Here is a 23,949-nt window from a genome sequence, read left to right on the forward strand (position 1 = left end):
TGCTTTGACAAAAAGCAAAATTTCCAAACTCAAGGGAATTAAAAACTTTTATCACATACCAGTTCAGTTCTATCAAAAAAATTAACTTTCACTTTGACATCCAGACACCAATGGTCATATTACAGCAAACCCACATTTTGGGCAGGCAGGTGGGGCAGGTATTGTAATCCTGTACTAGGAGCATGTCAGAGGTAGGTTTTTACTTAATAATTTAATTTTCAATAAGACCTGTAATAATTCTCCCCAAGACCTGCACTAATACTATCTAAGCAACAGCTACCTTTTTATTAGCTTTTCTGGCTCTCTCCGACTCAAACATTTAACACCAAATTCTTAATGGCAAAGATTTCTTATTTATCTTCAGAAGCCCTGAATGCTACCACACAGTAACAACCAACAGAACTTACGGTGATGATTCCAGTATGATGCTATTAGCTTGAGTGGAAGATGGAGATCTGTGATTTACAAATACTTCACTCGGGGAAGTGTGAACTACATGGTCCACTAAATGTCCAACTGATGATGGTCGTAACCGGGCTCCTTCCTGAGCGAAGGCAGAGTTGCGACTAAGAGAAATAATAGCAGTGCAATGTGAAAAAAGTATTATTAACCCACATTTCTTACCCTGCTACAAAGGAATGATAAAATAATTCATTCCTCTCAGTGCAAGCATATGTTCATATACATTTTTTTGTTAAGTAGTTTAAGGTTTAAAAAAAATCACTGAAACAATTATGTTGTCAGATGAACATGCTATATTTCATAACTTTCTTTTTTAAAGTGTTCAAAAATTATTTTCATAAACACTAAATGGCTAATATTTTTCTTTCTTCTTTTTTCTCCTTCCCCCCCCCCCCCCCCCCCCCCCCCCCCCCGCCTTCAACTAAAGGAGCCTGAAAGCATTAAGGTCCAATGAACAGGCTACGGGATTGAGAGTCCAGTCAATGAGAAGAAAAAGGAATACCCAAGAGGAGAAATCCTGGCTTTGTTCATGGCAAACCTTAACTTGAATTGATTAAGATGAACATTTTATCTCCTGCATCTTCTCCTAGAAGAATTATAAGCTTTGCACTGAGAGTTTTATGTGAACCAAAATGTTCCCATTTCAAAAACAGCATAGCGGCATAGGCATCTTTCTTAAAATGTTTTGAAACATGCATGATCAAGTTATGTTTTGCTATAAGTGTCGTTATTACACAATTTTCACATTAATTTTTAAAAGCTACCGATATTTACAACAACAGCCTTTTGAATAATATGCTGCAGTGCCAAAGAATCTTAAAACCTTCTGGTTTATGGAATACAAAATTGGATAATACTGATCCTTAAGCCAGTTTCAGCACACTGAGAAAAGTGGTTCTTTTCAGGAATGATTTTTCACTAACACAAACCTTAAGCTCTATCATATGAAAAGAGTGAGCTTTGAAAGGAAATGCAGAAAAATTGAGGGGAATAAAACTGCAAGCATTTCTCATTAAGTAATCTTCCCCAATGTTTTAAGAAGTGGTGTTAACCAGAATCAATTATTTCTAAAATATCACCAAGATGTTATTTTTTATTATTATTATTATTTAGCCAAATGAACAATTTAGTTTTAACTGTGCTTGAGAATAGTCAAGCTCTCAAATTTAAGGTAGCATGCTACATCTTACACTTTTTTATAGGTTGAGTGAGAAGCACCCAAAATTCAGCCCCAAATAGTTTCTCTTATCTGGAAGCAAATGTTCCAGAGAACCACTCAGCACAAAATTTGTTATTTGTCTCCATAATGCATTAATTCTTTTTTCACACCAGTAGGTCATTCACATTAGAGGTTAGACAGTCACTTCTAGGGAGAGAAGATCTGATGCTGCTTACTGATTTGGGGTTCCAGGTGGAGACCGTGATGGTAGGCTCTGTGTTTCCAGCCTCTCATCAGACAGTGAGTTCCTACTCACTACTTCCCAGTCCATTCCACTCATTAACTTCCGTGCCAAGGGTTTACTGGGGGATCTAGAAGAAGAAAGTAAAGTGACTAACTAAAAATAAAAACTATGAGATAACAATAAAATTACATAAAATTCACTGCAATGAAACTGATGTTTTATAATAGGAAACCTGATTATAATAATGCAAAACTATATTTACATGGGCAGTTCTGCATTTTCTCATTATATTGTACTTCGTTTTCTGTACTTTGTACAGGAAAGTCAATGAAATACAGTCATAAAATACTGCTGGCTGGGAGGGGGACAGGAAAAGTGGAAGAGGAACCCACTAAACTTCACTAAGCATTTCTAATGCCTCGGAGAGAACCTGACTCAAAACAGCCATTGAGAGATAAAAATTCAAATCAAAACCAAAACAACCCCACAAACCAAACCAAACCCTCTAAGCAACACAACTATTTAGCCATCTCAGGAAAAATAAAGCAGTAGAAACATCAGCCCAAAAAACTTCCCAAAGACTTAGAAGAACTGAAAGTGTGGTAATCGTCACCAAGGCAATACAGCTACTGAGTTTTGTTTACTCATCAGGGTTTTCCATCAAGGTGACATGCTTTCTTCCAGAACGTGTTTTGTTACCTGTAAGACAGATGCAGTTGTCCTATTCAAACTTCTTTGGGGGTAACCAAACTTCATTTGCTTTTGTGCCAGAAATGTCCTTCAGGTTAAAGGTTGTTATCACCAGTGTTTTTACACAAAAGGAATTGTATTTTTCTACTCATTGCCCTTTCTCGTTATTGAGGAAATTTTTCTTCTTTTCTCCAGTCATCCCAGCATACCTAGAATACCCTTCTGCTGTTTCTTTCACCTATTTCTTAAGCACAAATAAGACCACACTTGCAATCTCTTGTGAAATACTGCATTTCCCTTTTATACTGGAAATCATCAAATGAATCATCTGAGAATTGTGGTTGTTTTTTTCTTAGCATCACGTTGGACAGTTCAGTTACCCTGCGACTAAATATACCCAGACTTTTGCTATTTATTGTGTTCATCTGAAAATTCTTTAGACAGCAACAACAATTCTTTTAAACAATCCTTTAACGTCCTGCATATTTCGTGTCACTGGATTTTAACTGTACTTTGATAGTGCTATATAGTTCAAATTTCTCCTCTATCATTACCCAACCATATTTTGTTCCAGTGATACCTCAACTTCAGGTTTTTGTGCCCTGATAATTTCATTCCCATTTGCCTTTACATTCTATCACTATACTCATCTCTACTCTCCAGGTTTGCACAATGAGGTGCCAACATATTATTGTATCAGCGTAACTCCTTCAGTTCTTTCCCCAGTTCCATACAAACACATCACAAAATAACCTCTGCCTTTCCTGTCCCTGGGACACACGGCAACTGTTCCTTATCTCCATCATTATCACATTACTCATTTACTGAAAGTGCAAATCCAGAAAAAAGGAACTTTCAGAAATTAAGGAACTACCCACAAACGAATTACATCCTTTTGAAAATGAGAAGCTTCATTACAAATACATTTTTGCTTCTCATGGAACTTAAAATTCAATGCAAGCCACCACCTTAAGCAGACTGCCCCCCATATTATCAAAAAATTCTACAACAATAACCAACCAAGCATCATATCAAATAATCTATCTTCATGCAGAAATATGTAAGTTCTATGATGTCAACACTGTGTGTTTGATACTAAAGGAGTTGTGATCTGTGTGTGTTTTTACATCCCCAAGCAGTTCTGAACATGTATTGCACGCTGCTTTGCTGCTCTAAAGACTTACTGAATAACAGCTGAAAACATCAGACAGTTAAGTGAGATGGGCTGTTCTAAATACTACTGCTTCAAGTCTTTTTCCACTTGGGGAAAAAATAATCTGACAGTATATTGATATTTGAAAACAGGGAAAATATAAATTATTTAATTCCTGAGGAAAAGCACATCCAGCTTCTTAGCATGCTGCACTGTATTTAAGCAGTATAAATTTGATTCAAAAAGTAATTAGCTTGACATCATGTCAATTAAACCAACTTTTCAATTTCTGTAATTTGTTTCAGATGTGAGCAACTTAAACCACTTACATATTTTTCTTCACAAACACAGCAAATTTGAGCAGCTCTGAACAAATGAAATAAGAAGAAACCAGCAGAAGTGAAATGCATGTCTAATGTTATCTGTTCAGTACTCGTTTACTAATCAAAGCTATCATTAGCTAGACCTTGCTGACAGCATGCTGGCAGTCAGCAGATTAGCACCAAGAGCCAGCTCTGCCTAGAGAACAGGCTGAGGGAAAGATGCAGAGCCACATAATATATGCAATGCTAAATTAGGGAAATATGGGACTGCAGATACAGTAGTTTCTGACAGACATATAAAGGCAGCTATTGAACTTATTTACCTTCAGTGAAAAAGCAACAATTAGAACATAAGAAACTTGGTTTGGTTTGTGTTTAGTTTGTTGGGGGTTTTTTGAAGTGTGCAACAGTGAAAGGGCACTATCCTTGCCTGTATAAAACAAATAAAGTCACAAAGAGAGACACAGAAGTATATAGGGAAGGGAAAAAACAAGTTTTTCCAAAAATTACATTTTTGACTGCTTCAAAAAAAACAACCCACTGCACTGTCTCTGAAGTCATAGTTTGTAACTACATTTTTGAAAACTTCCTCAATCTATGCAAAAAATGAACATAACTAAAATGAGAAAAGCATCATTTTCGTCCCTATCAAAAAAATCCAATGTTAAGAAAACTCACCGTTTGCTGTGGATAGGGTCTGCTCTTTCAGCCATAATACCTTACTACCATGATAAACAGCTGCAGCGTTTATCAGCAAATGTTCGTTTCAATTATTTTATTAACAGCTCTAACCTCAGAGTCCCACCCTCTCATGTTTGTTGCCTCTACTTCCTGTCTTTGCAGAAATTTCAAAGAAAAAATTACCACACTGCAGCACTGAACTTCTCAGTGCTGTGGCTTTTTGATACTAGTTCTCCTACCAACACTTTTAAATCTAACATTTTTTTTCTTATTAACACATAAGATATGTTGTGAAAATTTCCTGCAAATTTCTCCTGTATCACTAATTCCTTACAATATGCAAATAACTTACTCATGCTAGAGTGCAGCTGAGGAGATGGGAGGGGGTAAGGTGTAAAAAACATTTTAAATGCTTTGATAAACTTTGGAATTCTAAATTCCACCTTTGTCTGCTCAGTCTGGATGCTTCTACTGCATCCCAGCACAGGGCACTTCTAATTAACAGAGTAAACTATTCTCAGATTCAGCTTTTGGTGTATTGGCAGAGATATTCCTAAAGAAGTTGCAAGAAGTCCTATCTACCTGAGTAAGGACAGAGACTGAAAACTTTACATGCCCCCAAACACAAGAACAGTCTTACAAGCTGCAATACTATGTCAAATAAAAAAAATTGAGTAGCGGGATGAAATTACATAATGCAACTGGAAAAAAAGCATGACAAATTGTATTAGCTCAGCTACAGTACACAAAAGCTTTTGAAGACAGAATTTGTTTTGTGTCCCACAGACGAAGTGCTAAATTCTCACACAAGCTGGGAAAGAAAGAGGGTATTGTTTGGGAACACAGGTGCAAATCTTTTAAATCATTTCTATCCCAAAAAGAAATACAACCTGGAGCCACAGCCTTGCTTTGTATTTTGACAAGGAGTACGGGGAATGCACCTCTCAGCAAAACTGGCAACTACTGCTTCAGACCGAGTCTGAAACTATGTACAAATCTGCAGATACACCACAAATGACATATGCAATTTAAAACAACTGAGGAATTATTTAATTAACCGAATAAATGCATAGATGAAGCGACTGGATTTTTGGAAACAGAGACTGCAACTTAATAATAGGGAGTTTGCAAATACAAATGACTGAGACACCCACCCACTATCATACAACACACACAAACCACCTTTTCTCAGCTCGAGTAAACACCATCAGAACTGAACAAAGTAAGAATATTTTGCAAGGACTTTAAGAGAGAACAGTGTTCTTTAAGAAATCTCTCAATTCATGTTTTGATAAAACTGTATTCACTTTGATTATCTACTTTCACTTTTACTATGCTCCAGGGAATTCTTATGGGTTTTCTTGGGTTCTGAATACCCTGCAACAAATGAGGCCAAGAGAATAGCTGTAATTAAGAAGGGGCGGGGAGGGGGAAGAATCTAAACTGCAGCAACAGTTTTCTAAATGCTAAAGTTAGTACTGCATGAAGATTAAGAAAACAGCATCATCCACAAAACGCATCAAATTTATTACAAATCATCTCCTTCACAGTAATAGATTCAATTTTTTACAACTGAATTTTAAATGGTTTTATGATTTGGAAAAAAAGTACAATCCATGAATACTACTTCACCTAATTTTAAAGTAAAATCCTGAGGACAAACAGCTAGGCCTGCTAATCATAGGTTATAACTGCTCTTTTTATTCAAATGGCTGTTAAGAAATTTTACTTCCATGTCTTGTGTTCTGTATCTATGTTCTGCTCATTGTGCAAAGGCTACATGGTCATTGCTTGCGGCAATCACTATTTCCCAGCTTTGAATAAACACCTCACTCAAATTAACATCTCAATGTACTATGGGTGTTATTCTCCTAAAATGTGTCCCGGTTTCTGCTGGGAGAGAGTTAATTTTCCTCCCCATAGCTGATACAATGCTGTGTTTTGGATTCAGTATGAGAATAATGTTGAATAATGAGAATAACACACTGATGTTTCAGATGTTGCTAAATAGCGCTTACTCTAAATTAAGGACTCTTCAAGTTTCCCATGCTCTGCCAGTGAGCAGGTGTGCAAGAAGCCGGGAGGGAGAAGAGCCAGGACAGCTGACCTGAACCAGCCCAAGGGATATTCCACACCACAGAGCATCATCCACAGTATATAAACTGGGGGGAAGAAGGAGGAAGTGGGGAATGTTTGGAGTGACAGTGCTTGTCTTTCCAAGTAACCATTATGTGTATGGAGCCCTGCTTTCCTGGAGATGGCTGAACACCTGCTGGCCCATGGGAAGTGGTGAATGAATTTCTTATTTTGCTTTGCTTGCACATGTGGCTTTTGCTTTACCTACTAAACTGTCTTTATCTTAATCCATGTGTTTTCTCACTTTTACTCTTCTAATTCTCTCCCCCCATCCCACTGGTGGGGCAGTGTGAGCGAGCAGCTGCGTGGAGCTTAGTTGCCAGCTAGGGTTAAACCACAACACAATGAAATGATTCAAAAGTCTGCTTAAACAGTATTAGCTCAAATAAGGCAGTTTCTAACTAGATATTGGTAAGAAAACACAGTGTAAGTCTGGATAGCTCTAGAAAAAAATATCTGGGTTTTGGGGGGTTTTTTTGTTTTGTTTTTAAACTGATCTTGAATAATCTTCTGATGTGGTAATAACAAAAGCAAGAGTAATTACTCTTTTTTTTTTTTAATTAAGTGTCCACTTAATTTGCAAGACAGACCTGGCTTTAATGCTGGCATGCTCCTGGTTTCATAGCAAAAGGCAACCAATACATAGCAGAACTTTCAAAAGCAATCCAAATGAGTCCACTGCTTGAGAGCTTAAAAAGCTGTTCAACACCACAATGACTTTGTCTGAGAAAGACACACTCAGAAAGAGAAAAGCCGGTTCTAGGAACAAAAACCACGTTATGCCTGAAAAAACCTTAAAAAGCAAAATTTATCCTTTCTATGAATACAAAAGGGCTAACATCCACTCAGTATTAAATTTGAAATGTAAATCTTTAGAAGACAAAGAATTAAAGATAATGTTCTTAGATTAAGCTTCTTGAACCATGTGGTGTTCTAGAAATGTCTTATATTTCAAATATTTTCACACTGGAAAATACTAAAAGTCTTTAAAATTGAAATGTATTACTTGCACACTATGATGGGGAGGACAGAGGAAGAAACAGATGATTTAATAAAAGCCTGTTGAGGTGTATTTGTTACAATATGCTATTAATTTCAGTTCACCAACATATGTGTATATACCTCAGACATTTATCAGTCATCAGCATTACTAAACAAATCAAAAGGTGAGGATGAATGCTGTATTCCTTAGTCTAAAAGCAACAGTGGAAAATAAAATCACTGGCCAAAGAGACCAAGTATTGTATCACAAAAAAAAGCACCAAAGACATGAGAAAACATCATAGCAGCTCTATCCATGGCTTTACATTTTATCCAGAATATTCATTACAAAATACAAGTGACCCCAGCACCACTTGTTCAGTTTTGACACAAAGGGAAGAGTGCCATCTACTGAATAAGATTTTCTAATATTATAAATACACTCTTCAAAACAAAAAACAGCTCTCCTCCACTCTACCTTACTTGTGGGAAATTGCCAAGTTCAGACTGCAACAAGAAAAGTAGTTTTTAACTGATTCAGAATGGTAATTTAAGTAACAAACTTAGCTGTCACAGTGATGAGCCTCCCAGGTACCAGAAAAGTTGGCCCACATAAAAATCTAACCAGCCTCCCCAAGTAAATTAAATAGAATAAAAAATAATTCTACAGCACACAGAACAAATTGGTTTTATAAAATCTACCTGTTGAACCACCATGTGACAGCACTTCTGCCCCTAAATCCTTCTAACATGGAGCTAGCTGGTTATCTATGGTGTGCCCAGCTAAAAACTCAAATTTTATTGTATTGCACATGGAGAAAGGGGAGGGGGGGCAGGAAATCAAGGCAGAATTCACCAATGCTCTGAACAGCAGTGTTTGCAGGTACGTGAGAAAGGTTGCTGGGCTTGTTGCTAAATTTCTGTGAGCATCAATTTGTACTCCAGCTTTCCTTAAGGGGTAACTATGTTGAAAGACATTTCCCGTTTCAGTAAAAGTATAAGCATAGAAAAAGCACGGAGCATGTTCCCTTCCCATAAGGATTCTTTCTATTAAAGATCAGATCAGAAATCTGCCAGATAGATGCAGCAGGTATTTTACTTTTGAATACTGTTAACATAATTTCTGGATGAAGAGCTAAATCTGTGTCTTGACTGTTTCCCTGCAATCACTGAACCCCTCAGGAGTCTGAAACCCAATTAAGTAATAGATTCTATGATTAGCCAGCTACTCTGTGACAGAATACCTTCAGAAGCAGCTCACTCCTCGCCAGATTTTTCATAGGGACTATGAGGGACACTTCACTGGGACTATAGTGATAATGCTGTTCTGACCAAGTCAGTCACTCACAGTACCTTATTCTAAAGAAAGTATGTCTGTACTGTTGTAGGTTGTTCTCAAGGATAAATCATACCCATTAACTCAATATTTTAATGGAATGGTTAGAGACCATGCTTTGCAATAATGACAGCTCTAAAAAGACTAGTACACATAGCAATAAACTACACAGATTGAAGGCTATTCCAAATCTTGAAAATACATAAAGAAGGACATATTAAAGAATACCCTTATTTTCTGTCATAAGACTCTCCCCTATTTCTGGCTGCCCCAAAGAAACACCCCTCCCATATCAAAATTAAACTCCTTAATGCAGTTAAATCAAGCCACCAGCAACAGTCAACAACAGTTGCTCTTTATTTTACATTTTTGCAAACAGAAAACGATCCTGTAGCATCTAAAATCATACAAACAGAGAAGGCTTACTGATCTTGTACAAATGTAAATTGCTTACCTTGCAAATACTCTGTCTTTGTTTGCTCTTTCTTTACCATACTGCACAGACTGGACCTCTGTTCTCCCACTGGAAAATAAAACAAAACAAAGCAAAACCACTAAATGCAACAAGCTTAGGATAACAATTTCTTGCTTAAAATCGAACCATCTCAACAGAAAATCCCTAGATTCTATTTTCAGTCATACTCAAGCAATTGAGCTAGCTTCAGTACAGTGTAACTTTAGAAAGCATTTAGTAGAAGTGTAGGTTGCCTTCCCCATTACAGTCTAACTCTAACAAAGACCAATTAATTTTAGGCATGAAGACATAAATTTTTCTCTTCCTTTTTCTTCTTATCCAAAGCAATAAAAAAGTTCCACTTGGATCTTCGGGTAACAACACTATAATCCTTTCCATTAGCCACACTCAAAAGTCACAGCATCTCCTCTGTACTCCTCCTAAACTATTCCCTGAATCGCTAATATCTTAGTTGCTACTTAGTTTGGCAAAATATCATGAATAAATTAAGATAAACAAATCAGAATTGTATTCTTCTGTACAACTTGTCAAAACCAAGATCAGATCTTCTAACTTGCTGACTTTTCATGTAAGATCAGATGTCTTGTGTAGAAGTAAATCCTTTGTAATATTTCATAATTTCTCTTTTAGAAAAAAATATGCAATTTTGGGGGGGGCTGTCTATCAGCAGTTGATAGTGGTGGCAAGATATCAACAAAACTCCCTCTTGTACCCACTTCCCCATTTATAACTTCACACCAAGGCACAGACTCAGAGGATACATGTAAAAGTATACTGATACTTAAAACTCTGGGTTTTTGTCTCTTACAGGGACATTTACATCGTAAAGTCAAACTGTTCATTAATAATTAGCTCGTTTCGCATTCGTATTACAGAACTACTGTATGTATGAAGGCTGGAGAAATGGGCCAGCTGGTATCTCATGAAATTCAGTGAAGGGAAATGCAAAGACCCTCACCTGGGGAACAATAACCCCATGCACAGGCTAAGGGCCAACTGGCTGGAAAGCAAGTTTACTCAACACGGATGAGACTGCATCTGGAGTGCTGTGTTTGTTGAGTTCCAGGGTCCTTCAAGTCAACCAAAGGGCCACAGAAACAATTAAGGGTCCAGAGTGACTGACACATGAGGAGATGAGAGAGCTGGGACTGTTCAGCCTCAGGAGGAGAAGGCTCAGGGGCATCAAATGAGTGCCTATAAATACCTGAAGAGGGAATTAAAAAATACAGCCAGCCTCTTCTCAAGAGAGCCCAGCGACATGACAAGAGGCAATGGGCACAAACTGAAATATGAGATATCCTACTTAAACAGAAGGTGGTAAAAAACAACAGCAATAAAAAAGAATCCTCACAAAGCAAACAAAAAAAACTTTTTACTGTGAAGGTGGTCAAACACTGGATCAGGTTGCTCAGAGATGGTACAAAGTCTCCATCCTTGGAGATATTCAAAACCTGGCTGGACACTGTCCTAGGCAACCTGCTGCAGCAGACCCCATTTGAACAGGGCATTGGACTAGGCAGTGTCCAGAGCTGCCTTCCAACCTCTGCCATGTTGTGATTCTAAGAAATCTCTGTTTTCAAACCTGCTGCCTACTAACTTCCTAGGGTTATACATTTTTAAATCCAACAAGCAGTAAGCCATCTACATTTTCCTTTATTCCTTTCCAGTAATTCTAACATTGTATTTGCCTTTCTTTAACTCCTACTTATAATTGATTTAATGTTTTCACAGAACTACAAAGGTCCAAGACAGTAACAGCTTATTTATAATTGGTGTTCCTCCTCTTTTCTCTCCTTGTGTAGATTATTTTGCATTTTTAGACACTGAACTCAATCTACCATTTTATTGCCTACTCACTCATTGTGACATACCACCGAAACTTTCTACAGTCAACTTCAGCTTTTGCTACAAAAACCTGTATCACTTCAGTGGTAACTTCCCTTTGTTGAGAAGAAGGAACCTACTTGTTACACATCTGTTTAAAATAGTTGCTAATATACAATAAAACTCTTCAGGTTTTGGCAGTTTAACTTCTTTAATGAGTATTTGGTAAGGAATACTATTAGAACCACTTTGAAAATTTAAAGACAGTGTACAGAAGTCAGTTTTTCTCATCAGTAGTCTTGATCTCTCCTGGAAGCTTTTTTTTAAAAAAAAGAAGAACAACAATCCAACCACCTTGCTTTGTAATTTGCTGCATTATAATCTTTTAGACCAATGGAAACAATAAATTATGTAACACATTTAATAGTTCAACAATTTAATGTCTCTGATTTCTTTCAGAACTGGGCATAATTCTGTCTAGCCCTGGCAATTCAGCATTTTATTAGTTTGTTCTACTCATAGAAATGCTGGCTAGAAGTCTCTAGTCCAATCTCCTGTTAACACTAGGTCATGTCTGGCCGTGGCTTTGTCTACCCAAGTTTTGAAAGCCTGCAAAAATAGATCCCACAACCACCCTGAGTAACTTGTTCCAGTAATGCACTACTCTCCTAAAAAAACAAAAACCCAAAAACTTTTCTTAATGTCCAGCTAGAATCTTCAAGATGAAATCTGTGGCTGTTGCCCCTTGCTCTGTCACCTGCCATTACCAGCACAAGTCTGGCTCCACCATTTCTGACACTGCCCTTGAAGTAGCTTTAGGCTTGCTACAGAATTCCCCCTTGGCTTTCTCTTCACCAGATTAAACAAGCCCACTGCCCTCAGCCTCTCCTTGTGTGCCATGTTACTACTATTATGCTGCCTCTAAACAATCTCTCAAACTACCTACAGAAGTTCTAGCCTTTTGGCTGCTTCATTAACTTTAATGATCATCTTAAATTTTAGGCAGTTTCCCTTTTCATCTTACATTAACATAAAACGAATGTCATCCTCCAAGAACTATCCTGTAATACTAACCACAATGATTCAAATTCAAAATAGTTACAAAAATTAAAAAGCTCCCCCAAATTCACTACAATAATATTGAACCAACTCTCAAACACTGTTCAGGATCACAGAATGTTTCTCAAATAAGTGCTGTGAATCCTGGTCAAAAAATGGTATAAGAATTTAGCCACCAAATTACTTTCCTCTTTATACATCTATATAACCCCCAAGTGTAACAGAAACAGTCTGTTACTGTGTTGTCTAGCTTTTCATCATCTCCTTTTGTACATCACAGATACTGCTGTCATTCTAGGCAGGTGATTAGTAGCAGCTCCGTTATTCTCTACTTCAGGCACAATTTAAACCACCAGCATTCTGCATTACTTGCAGAGGCTGTTACCTCAGCTACTGGGATTTTCTTTTTTATGAAAAGCATAATACACTAAAAACCAACACCACCTACTCCATCGATAGAAATTATACTTGGGGATTATAGTTATTCCACAGTCATTCTTTGCACCTCCAAGATTTTTGCAATTATGTTAAGTTCATCCTTAGAAGTTACAGACTTAATTTTATCCTTATTTTCTGAACTTCTGGTTTTGGTACAGAATATGTATGTCTCTTGTCTTCACCTAGTTTCTATTAGCATGCATCTATCTTAAATGGGCTTTACTTGTACAATCTTCTTTTCATTAATTTCTGTTTGATCTTTATTTAGAAATGCAGCCTGTGAGACAATCTCGAGAGTACTAGCTTGATAACAACCACTAATAATACAATAATTATATTTTCAACCTATTCTAGAAATTTACTGGCAACATTTGAAACTTAGGCCAACAGGGAAGGGGAACAGTTGCAGGATGGAAAAACTGCTTGAATTATGGCACCTTATAACCAGGATTCTAAATAATTCCCTATGTTTATTGATGAGTTCCCTGTTAGCTTATGCTCTTTCCCACATATTTTAAATCAGCACTTACCAGTACCGGAACTTGGAACCCAAAGTGAAGTAATGTGCAAAGAAGTTCTTCTGAGGGGGGAGCGGTCTATCCAAACGGAAGAATGTGTGATGTTCAACACAAGCTTTCCACAAATTCTTACATGCGCGGTAATTCACCATATTGAATCCCAATAATGTTTCTCTAGATTCATGCTAAAGAGGAGAAAAAAATCATTTCAGATAAAAATTGTTCAAAGTTACTTTTGAAATTAAGATATATACTTTTAGCTTTTTTTAAAAAAAAATACGCTCTTTGAATTTTACATTAACTTTATGTATTATAAACCTTTTTAAAATACCTCTAAGTTGTCTTTAAAGGTTTTTTTCTTTTTTTTTCTTAATGAGCCTGCTCAAAGTTTAACAGTCTGTTTAGTGATACTGAAACAAGTCTAGATGGCAAGAAATGGTCCCAAAAGGTAGGACATTTAAAAAAAATGTCTGTGATTCAAGAACTCAAAGGCAACATGCCTCCTTGTTTCAAGATTACAACAGTTAAGATGAGGAATTGTCATGCACACTTGCCAATTAAAGACTGGTAACAGCTATTGATCTCAAGAGCAACTGAGTCTACTTCTAAATGATCAATTAGGCTCCTGGTAAAGGAAATAAGCGAAACTGTAAGCAAGCTAAGATATTCTGCCTGTTGAGGGAGCTTGATTACAACCTTTGTAGGTCAGAAAACACCATCATCACTCTGCTTTCTCTTCACAGTACTAAATCCTCCACAACATTTAGCACACCTAAACTGCTTTCACTTAAAAGTAAACTCCTTTTCCAAGTTAAGCTTTTGCTGGCCTGCTTATCTTTAGATCTGCTGAGATACCCAGATGTAGACCTGCAACTCTTCTCCCAGCACTGTACTTGGGAAGTTGAGACTAATGGCTAAGACGGACACAGTATTTTCAGCCACATGAGGAATTTAGGGTAAAGAATAAAATGTATTTTAAAAGTAAACAGCAACCCTGAGTATCTATTGATGAAATTCAAGAAATTACATGCAAGAAAATAAAACCTGATATTTTACTTTAATTCACAAAATTTACTTATTTCTCTTGTTTTAATATCCAAGTACTGCCAACTGTGCCCTGTATTTTCTAGACATATTAAATGAAGTACTTAAAAATTAAAAGCCACAAACAAGGTAACAGATATAAAGTCCATTACCTATTCAGTTAAAAAAGACTTTATCAATAACATAAATAACATAATATAAACAAGATACATTACTATACCGCAAAAGAGCAACTATGTAAAATTTATGGACTGTGTCATCTGCATCCAGTAAAGGATGAACCCACCAAGATTTTAGATTCCAACAAGAAGTTCTCATGCTGTAGCAAATGTTAATGCTCTGTCAGCCTTTTAAACTGTTGGAAAATAGAATTTGACAACTTATATGAGCTGCTGATCATGCATGTTCATGTCTCTCAGAGCATTGTAATTATGGGGGATGGGGGTGGGGAAATCCTCCTGTTTCCCCTAGTTTGTTACTTCGCAGAACAAGCTGATCTGATTCTCATGCCACTAGATCACTAGATCAGGCATGAAGCATGAAGGAGGAGCTGGTATCGCATGATGAGAAGGAGCTGCAGCTAGATCAGCTTAATTGTAATGCGAAACAGCACTTTCACAGGAACTTGGTGTGTTAGAGCTTTAAAGGTACCTTAACAATAGTTCTATTCATAGCTTTTAAGGCTTTCATTGCAGTACAGAGAGAACTGATTCTCAAACCCTACCCTTGATCTCAATTACAGCGAGGAATCAATCCTTAATGTAAAGAAGTGTAAGATATTGGCTCCTAAGTGCACCCATCCTTTTTCTATCCACCCTTGCTGGTTCTGTAATACCTAAACATAAGCTGGGCACTTGAAATTCATCTTTGCTGATGATTCTGGGGTGCAAGCCCTTGTTCTACTGCTATCTGGTAGCTGGATTTAGAATAAGATTGACCCTGTTTTCCCTGAAAATAGTAGGCTTGAATCAATGCGGGCTCAGTATAAGACCCCAAGGTAACACTTACAATGTCCATGGTACTTCAGCCAAAAGCACATAAAGTAACAGAACTGTTGTACTGCAGCTTACAAAAACGTTTTTATACCACAAGGCTCCAAGAAGATGCTGAATGCTCTATAGTATGTCAATGACATACAGGTATTTTAGGTCTGTTGAGACAGTGTTAGAAGACTACTTCAGGGAGTCGCAGTTGGATTCTGCTCTGAAACTACTATCTCACTAATTTTGTCCATGCTTCCTACTGCAGAGAGGAAAATGGTCTGCTTGCTACAGAGGGAGAGAAGAGTGAAGCAGCTGGAAGGCAATACCAGTGATGAGGCTCAGGGCCCAAGCATGAAACTTCAGGTAAGGCAAATATTACCATATAAGTTAATTTAAAGCATAACCTTACAGATGTACACCATATAGCAGGCTACCTATAGAATCCAAGATGAAACACTGGAGGGATAGGGGAAAGAAAGGTCTAAGTCATATTTGTGGTTCATTTTATTAAAAGAACAAAAAAAACAAACAAAAAAAGCAGAATCTATATTGGTGCCTCCTTCTCATACAACAGCTCAGCCCTTAACATTCACCTTGGGTGGGGACATTCATTCAAACCCACCTTTGCCTGATTTGAAACAGGGACTTCAGAGCAGATCTTTCACTGCTCAAGAGAGAAACTGGGCTGAAAAACATATTCTCTAGTGGGTCCCTTTCACTTGGCCTAAACAAAGAAAAATCCCAGAACAAAGCAAAAATTCCCTACCCCCATCTCTGAGAGACACAAAAGGACTTGTGCTTTATAGGCGGCAGACGCTCCAGAGACTCAAGATGTTCCACAAATAGTGGAAAAAAGTCCTGTGGAAGCTTAAATGCAACACAGATTGTGCCAACAGTATCTGCTTGTCACGCAAAATCTTCAATACGATTAGGCAACAATCAACTAGGCATCTAATGAATGCCAGTGTTATTTAAGATCAAGTATGTACTTGGGCAGATAAACTCATATATTGCCTTGTGATTCTAGCCCACATTCTGTCTAAAAGTCAGCAAGACAAAAAAAAAAAATATATAAAATTAAAAAGAAAATAAATCATTTTGGCCTCTCACTGAAACCAGGTCTTGGTCATGGACAAAACCTATTATATTGGTTTTTTACAGACTCAAGTAATTTTTCGGTGAATATCAGGGCTCTAAAAAAGCAAAGAAACATGCTGAACAGCTTATTTGGCTGCTAAAGAATCAAGACCACTAAAGTATATTGGATTGGATTTTGCTAAGAGTTTGATGCTAACTATTGACATTACAACAGCCAAGAGTGCAACTACCTAAACCTAGAAGCTTAGGGAAACATGCAGAAAAATGAAACTACTTAATAATTCTCAAACAGCTTCAAAGCATGTGAGGGAAGCAGCATACAGAACAGGCAGAATACACAAAATATGGTGAAAAAAACCTGCCACTGAAGTTAAAGCTCAGAGAGCTTTTTGTGTCAGATGAGTAAGTCATACATACAACATTCTTTTACCCCCACAAAACCATAAAGAAACAATGGAAAGAAAATCTACTCTGGTGGATGTGTGCTCCCGGTATATAGCAGTCAGAATACGAAATCAGCTTCCATTCAAGACTATATTATGCTACCAGTGGAAAATGACTTTGACGTTAAACTGCTTCATCTGACTTAAGTGATTTATTTAAACACAGATATAATCTATTAAAAGCAGGCAAATAATTCTTTACTTATGTTGATGCCTCTAAGCAATGCCAAGTCAGGGAATAAATTTAATAGGTGATTAGAAGATAAGGCACTTGCACTTTTGAGGTCCGTTGAAATTAAAAGCTCTCAACGCTCATTAACACTATTTGAAAAATATCTTTTTAGGACTGCTTAAACTAGGGCATATGCAGCCCAGTTTGGAAAAAAACAAAAACACTAGAAAATTCCTATCCAAAGTCCACTAATTTAATATTCTATAGCATCTCAGCTTCGCAGCTGAATAAATATGGTTACTCAGCTGTACAATTTATGATATATTTACACACAACTTTTAAACATCATCAGCATACCGTGACTGTATTTTCACTGCCGTATCGTAAATCAGTTCTTTTAAATATACACTCAAAGCACTAGATCAGAGGTATTTTACATACCAAATGTGCAATCACTGAGTCACTTCACCTAGTTTCTGCTGCCTAAAGAGAGCCATTTGTGCTCTTTATTGTTAATGGGAGTGAAAGCAAAAGTAAGCACATACCCACCAGAGAGCAACTTAATGCATCCTAAAACGTACTTCCAATTCATGCAAGATGTTTCACCCCTTGCATGTATCTGGTTACTTTAGAGGAAGTCTAATAATTAGCTTTGGTTAGCTAGTGATCATGAAACAGAAAATACGTTCTTTTAACCTAAATGAAGATGAATATAGGTGAGATGAATCTTATCCTATGAGTCTACTCGGGGAAAGTAACTCTGGAAATAACAATGTTAATATTAAGTTTGATTTAAATTAGTTTAAGTATGCCTTCTTTGGAAGCCAAATTTAAGCTTTGATCTTAAGATATTCATGACTTGAAAACTGATGTCAAAAGCTTAATTTTCATTCATTCCATCTGATACATAGAGTTTAAAGAAAAACAGCACAAAGCTTTTTAATTTTTGGCTTGGGTAAGACGACTCAGAAAAGAAATTACATTAGTTACATATACTACATTCTGGTGCAAGTAAATATACAGAGTATTAAAAAGCAACAGTAAAAACAAGATGAGAAACCTATCTTTATATTACTGTCAATTATATGCATATCTTTTTTTTGCAGAAAGAAAATACTCATACAAAATCCAATCCAATTTTATATGTAGGTATCTCAGTCCTCGCTGTTCTGAACTCTGCTACTACAACCTTTTCCTCAAGTTCTGATTTAGAAAACAACTATAGTTCAAAATTTCTGAATTCCAAATAAAAACCCAAATTCTTGTCTCAGATCTAAAGACAACATTCCCGCAACTGTAATGGAAGTTGCACACACTGGTATCAAGACAAAATTTGACCTCTGGGCTGTCAGAGATCAGTTTGCCTTTGAGAACTAGCCAGTAGCTCCTGCAGCGTATTAAGAAATACCTGTGTCACCACGATTAAATACTCCCTGTCCCCCCCTTTTTTGTATCATTACCTTTTTTCTGCTCACGTTGCATAATATCTGCTCATGTTGACAGATCCTCCTGTTTATTTCATGTAATAGACAAGATTCTTTTCTTTCTACACATAATTACTCCAAAATCCTCTAAGTCCTGTTATCCTACTTCTGAACTGATACCTTTTAACTAAACTGATTAGTTAATCAAATAGTCATATTTTTAATTAATTCCTCCATCTTTCCCCAGTGATGTGTCTGTGATGGGTTTACACTAATCTCTTGGAGGTATGGAACAATCCATTTCTTGCTGAATTAAATGTGCAGTGGTCCTGTGCTGCTTCACAGGGTAGCAAACACACACCATAAGCAGTGAAACATACATTGCTCACAGAAAGCTTCAACTTTTTCCCCAACCAATTTAGAAGAAGGCATTAAAAAATTACCATACGTAATTTAAAACTGCAAAGACATTCTTATCTCTTCTGTTTAAATATAAGTAATAAAGTCAACTTTGTATTACTAAATCTAAATAATACAAATCAGCATGTTTTAATCAAACCTTTATTTACAAGCACATACACAACTGAAGCAGCATTAAGCATTACCTTTAATTTGGTTTCTTCTGAAATTTAAATTTAATATTGATTTACTTTTAACCTTTTCAACATTCATCTTATATAAGCAAGTTACATTTCCTGCATACAAATGTAAAAATAAACGTATGTAAAATATAAGGTAAATCAAATGAAAAAACGTCTTCTAAAGCATTGTAATGGCCCATTTGAGAACTGAGATCGCCAGAATGTTAGTGAAAGTGGCCTTTTAATTGCAGATAAAGGCAAGAATCAACATATCTGTCAGCATAATGTAAATGTGCAGCATAGAGAAATTTCATTGCTCTCTCATTTTTTGAGATGTAATTTAAAACAGTACTCACCAATTCTTTCCTAAGTTGAATAAAAAACTGTTTGCACTTAAAAGAAATTTTTACAATCTTCAACCTAAGTGAAAAATAAAATCACAATATTTAAACACTTAGTATACTGAATCATGGTTAAAGGCTTAAATACACCTACTGAAAATATACTTTCTAGAGAGAACAGAGTTCATTTCATTTCCATGAAATTTCCATAGACAGAAGATATCAAAGATTATACAAAACAGGTTGTATAATTTGAAATTTATGAGCCGTATATTTAAGTTATCAAATTCACTTGTTTCCACCCTAAACCCAAGGCAGCTGGTAATTTAAGTATCTTTTCCCAGTTCCAAAGTCCAAAGAGCTATTCTATCCTGAGGTCATTCCAACCAGATTTTTTTTTTTTTTAGACCACTTTAATTATCCCTTAGAATATGAAAAAATACTTTGAACTTCACCTGATTCCTGAAAGACATTCTTTCTCTATGTTCTTACATGTCTTTAAATATAACCAGAACTTGTTTTACTAAAATAGCTATGACAAAATACAAGCACTGAGATAAGGACTCATGATCTTGGTATTTGTGAAGTGTAAAAACCAAAACAAATCAAAAGCATCACATTATGAGGAGGAAAAAACATTCTAAATATCACAAGACTGGGAAAAATCAGCCTATAGATAATTTTGTCTTGCAGGTTATCTATAAACATAGAAGGTGCTGACGGTAATTCTTGACAATTTTAGATGGTCACTACAACACTAGTGATGCTAATTGGGAAAAGACAGGCCATATTTCCGTCACAATCTAATTATATACTTTTTCAAAGAAACACAATATTATGATAGTGCACACCCTTTATTAAATATACAGGAATATTATTTTGGTCAGGAATAAAAGCAAGGTTACAATTGTAACAAGAAAAAACAGTAAATCTTGTGAATTTGCAAGGAACAACTAATAAGATGCTGAAAACCGCAGAACACTAAATTAAAATGCTATTTCACTCAAAGGAGATTTCACTGACAATTGTCATGAATCTCAAAGCAAAAGAGAACCTAGATCACAGTTACTTTGCAGGAAATTACACAGCAAACTCTTCAGTGCTTGCAATCAACCTTTTACACAGCATGTTTATAAGGAGCACCCTTACTAATCTGAACTATCATCTCATGTTCCCTGTACTTCAAGTTCGGTAAAGTAAAAAAAAGCTTTACGTTTATTTACTTTTAAAGTAAAAAAAGAAAACAGGAAAAAGCCCGCCAAAAAAACCCCAACACCCCAACGACTCCTCCCCCCCCCAAAAAACCAAAAAACCCAAACCCCACATCCATTAAGACAGTGCTACAATTTCTGAGATAAGCTTATTCATTAAGAATATACAGGGACCTCAATAGTGATCAAAATTACTACTTGCATATTAATCACCTTGTTGAATAAAAACCCCTCTAGACTAGGAAGGATGAGAAGTAAAACATTAACAGACACCTAAGTTGGATATCTATATATAGAAATTATCTTGTTAACTGAATCAAATGGAGACATTTTCCTCCAGGGGATTTTTCAGAGCAGGAACCTAACCTGGATGTCCTAATTGGTTGAGAGTGTTTCTATCTCCAATAACTTAAAGGGAGCCTGTGACTATTAGCCTTTGAATTATGCTTATTCAAATCTCTTCCCACTTCTTTTTTCTTTCCTATCTTTGCCATCAGTTAATAAATAAAGAAATAAAAAAGCAGCTATGTCTTCTGTTTTTTGGGTTTGTTTTTGAGTTGCTTTTCCCCCCCAATTCTTAACAAATTGTTGCTATTGAAGTTAGTTTATCAAGAATTAGAAACTATAAAGGGGGCTACAGCTTATCTACTGAAAACAAATTATTCCATTGGCAATGCAGCAATTTTCTTAGCATCTCCTGTGGCAAACAATTGCTTACAAATAATTAGGGATGGGTCCTAAAGGATAGACTGTACTGATTATAGCACTCTGACTGTGGAAAAAAATAGAAAAAAAAATTACTACACTATTTAGGCTGCAGTTAACCAGAAGTATTTTACAATTAATTTTCTAAAATTTCGGGGTATAGGGCAATTAAAAGAACATTTTAATATATACCTTTTCTAAAAACTGAACCGCACACACTCTACATCATATCAGATTTGCTTAGCATGCCAACAGAAAATCTGAAAATAAAATTATTCCACTTACAAAATCATCCTACTACCTTTTACTCTCCCTCCCCATTTCCACTAAAAAAATTGCTGACTTCAGTGATGTACAGGCTCAAGGAGAATGATAAGGATGAAATAAAGCTATACATGCTCGTTTTTAATCTCAGCCCATAATTTAGGCAGAGTGTCTGAAACCATTTGGAACAGGCTCAAAACTGTAACATTAGCCATTAAGGTCTAATTTGACCCATAAGAGTCACTGAAATTACTCAGCAAAGCTGAAACTCAGCTATTTTTGAAAAATAGAGCAGGTAAGAGAGTTCATATGCACTTCTAATATCCTGTTAGTTATTAAATAATAATATCCATACTCAGCCAAAGCAAAAGGCATGTCTGCCTATGTTTCTTTTCTCTGACTGTCAGCAATGGTGCATATCCAAGAAAAAGGGTAAGAACAGGCAGGCATCAATAATATTTTCCTGGTATGATTTATATAGTCCCCAGTCATCTCGGACATCCTAAATCATAAGATACATCTTTTTAAATGAAAAGATATTTAAAAGTCCTAGTCTAAAGTGAGGACTGTACTTAAACATGTGGAAGGAATCTCATATGAAGCCCTGGTTCTCACTAAGAACTTTAGCACCTCAACAATAGCCAGGAGGGTGATAAGACAGGGCACTCCAGCAAATTTCTTGACCAAGACTTATTTGACATAGGTTCTGGACCAGTCAGCTAGGCAAGATGCTCTTGGCAGCACAACTCTCAAACAAGGAAGGATTGTCCAGACTAAGTAGCCAAAGACAAACTTGGCTGCAGATGCTGTGAGATGGTGAAGCTAAAGATCCTGAAGGAAGTGAGGAGAGATGCAGCAAACTAAACCACCCCGGAGCTCAGAAGAAACTCCAGCTTGCTCAGAGCTCTGGTAGGTTAAATGTTTTGGAAGCTGCCTTTTAGGCCACGTGAACTGAGGAGAGGTGGCCAATCTTAAAAGGCTGATGTGCTAGAAAACACGCAAGGATGGGAGGAGGCCAACTTGAATGAACTTGGGACTGTTGACTGAGATCAAACACAAAAGGAAGCATACGGGATGTGGAAGCAGGATCAGATAACCAAGGACAAACACAGAAGTACTACCTAGACATTCAGGGATAAAACTAGGAAATCCAAAGCGCAACTGGCAATAGATGTGAAAGACAACAAAGCTTTCCAGGGGCACACTGACTGCAAAGGAGAGGCAAAGAAACCATGTTTCCATGGCTGAAAAGGAAAGGCTGAGGTACTCCATGATCTTCTCCTTTGGTCTTCAAGGGCAAGATCTACTCCCTGGATTCCCAGGTCTCTGTGCCTGGTAGCACGGTTTGAGGAAAAGAGGAATTACGCACAATACAGGAAGATCAGGTTAGGACACACTGGATAAAAGGCTGTTATCTTTGTTTTGCCTTATTCCTGCCTTGTCTCCTTCCTGTTTAATTTCTCCTCATGATCATAAAGTTCATAATACATAATTTAGATATAATACCAAATTAAGAAAGAGGGAGAGGACAGACATTTTACTTGATTCTTTTCTGAGCAACACAGTTAAACTTTTGTTTCTTCCCACATACATGCATGTCTATCCTCTTGTCTCCAAACTCAGTTCAAGAGTACCGACAAAGGGATATCTAAGCATTCACTATAGCTATAAAGGACTGGGAAGACATTACACAACTCCAGTTGCTCAGGAGCAAAAAGAAAAAGTGTCAGTACTGGTGTCACTGGAGCAGCTGCATGGCTATGGATAAAAACGAAAGGTAGCAGGTCTACTACTGAGCTATACTGTGAGAACTGAAATTTCAGATCCTTACTCATAGCAAAAGATAGCCTGTAATACGATGAAATGGGTGTGTGTGTCTTTTTTTGTTGTTGGTAAAGACTAATGTTGTTGGTACTATAGTCTTCACAGGAAGAAATTAATATCCCTGATGTCAGCTGATATGGTTGAATACAAAGAACTGTTTAGGTAATTACACACACAAAAACCACACTAAGAATTTAGATCAGCAACGCTGGCATGCAAACAATATGAAGCAGCGCTCACAGAAACCTCTAGTTTCCAGTAGGGACATGTAGCTTAATTATGACTTACATAGTACGTACTCAGTAATTTACCAGTGTGTTTTATAGAACCTATTTCTACTATTACTGTTTTCCAAAAAATAAGAGCAGTAAAAAGAGCCT

At 36.6% G+C, this 23,949-nt stretch overlaps 1 protein-coding gene across 2 annotated transcripts in view; it reads right to left on the bottom strand.

The window, feature by feature from the left end:
• Positions 1 to 23,949, bottom strand: part of PTPN4 (protein tyrosine phosphatase non-receptor type 4) — a 117,613-nt gene that overhangs the window by 30,031 nt on the left and 63,633 nt on the right. For both annotated transcript variants that reach the window (XR_005105866.1, XM_037398349.1), the window contains exons 11-15: positions 19,581 to 19,644; positions 13,492 to 13,664; positions 9,620 to 9,688; positions 1,858 to 1,992; positions 408 to 566 (exon numbers count right to left, since the gene is read on the bottom strand). Coding sequence is in view for 1 of the 2 variants with exons in the window: in XM_037398349.1 (XP_037254246.1) it covers positions 408 to 566; positions 1,858 to 1,992; positions 9,620 to 9,688; positions 13,492 to 13,664; positions 19,581 to 19,644 (600 nt within the window). In the remaining variant the exon portion in view is untranslated. The remainder of the gene's footprint in view (positions 1 to 407; positions 567 to 1,857; positions 1,993 to 9,619; positions 9,689 to 13,491; positions 13,665 to 19,580; positions 19,645 to 23,949) is intronic.

Source organism: Falco rusticolus, chromosome 8 (assembly GCF_015220075.1).
Source record: "Falco rusticolus isolate bFalRus1 chromosome 8, bFalRus1.pri, whole genome shotgun sequence".
In the NCBI taxonomy this organism is placed as follows: Eukaryota; Metazoa; Chordata; class Aves; order Falconiformes; family Falconidae; genus Falco; species Falco rusticolus.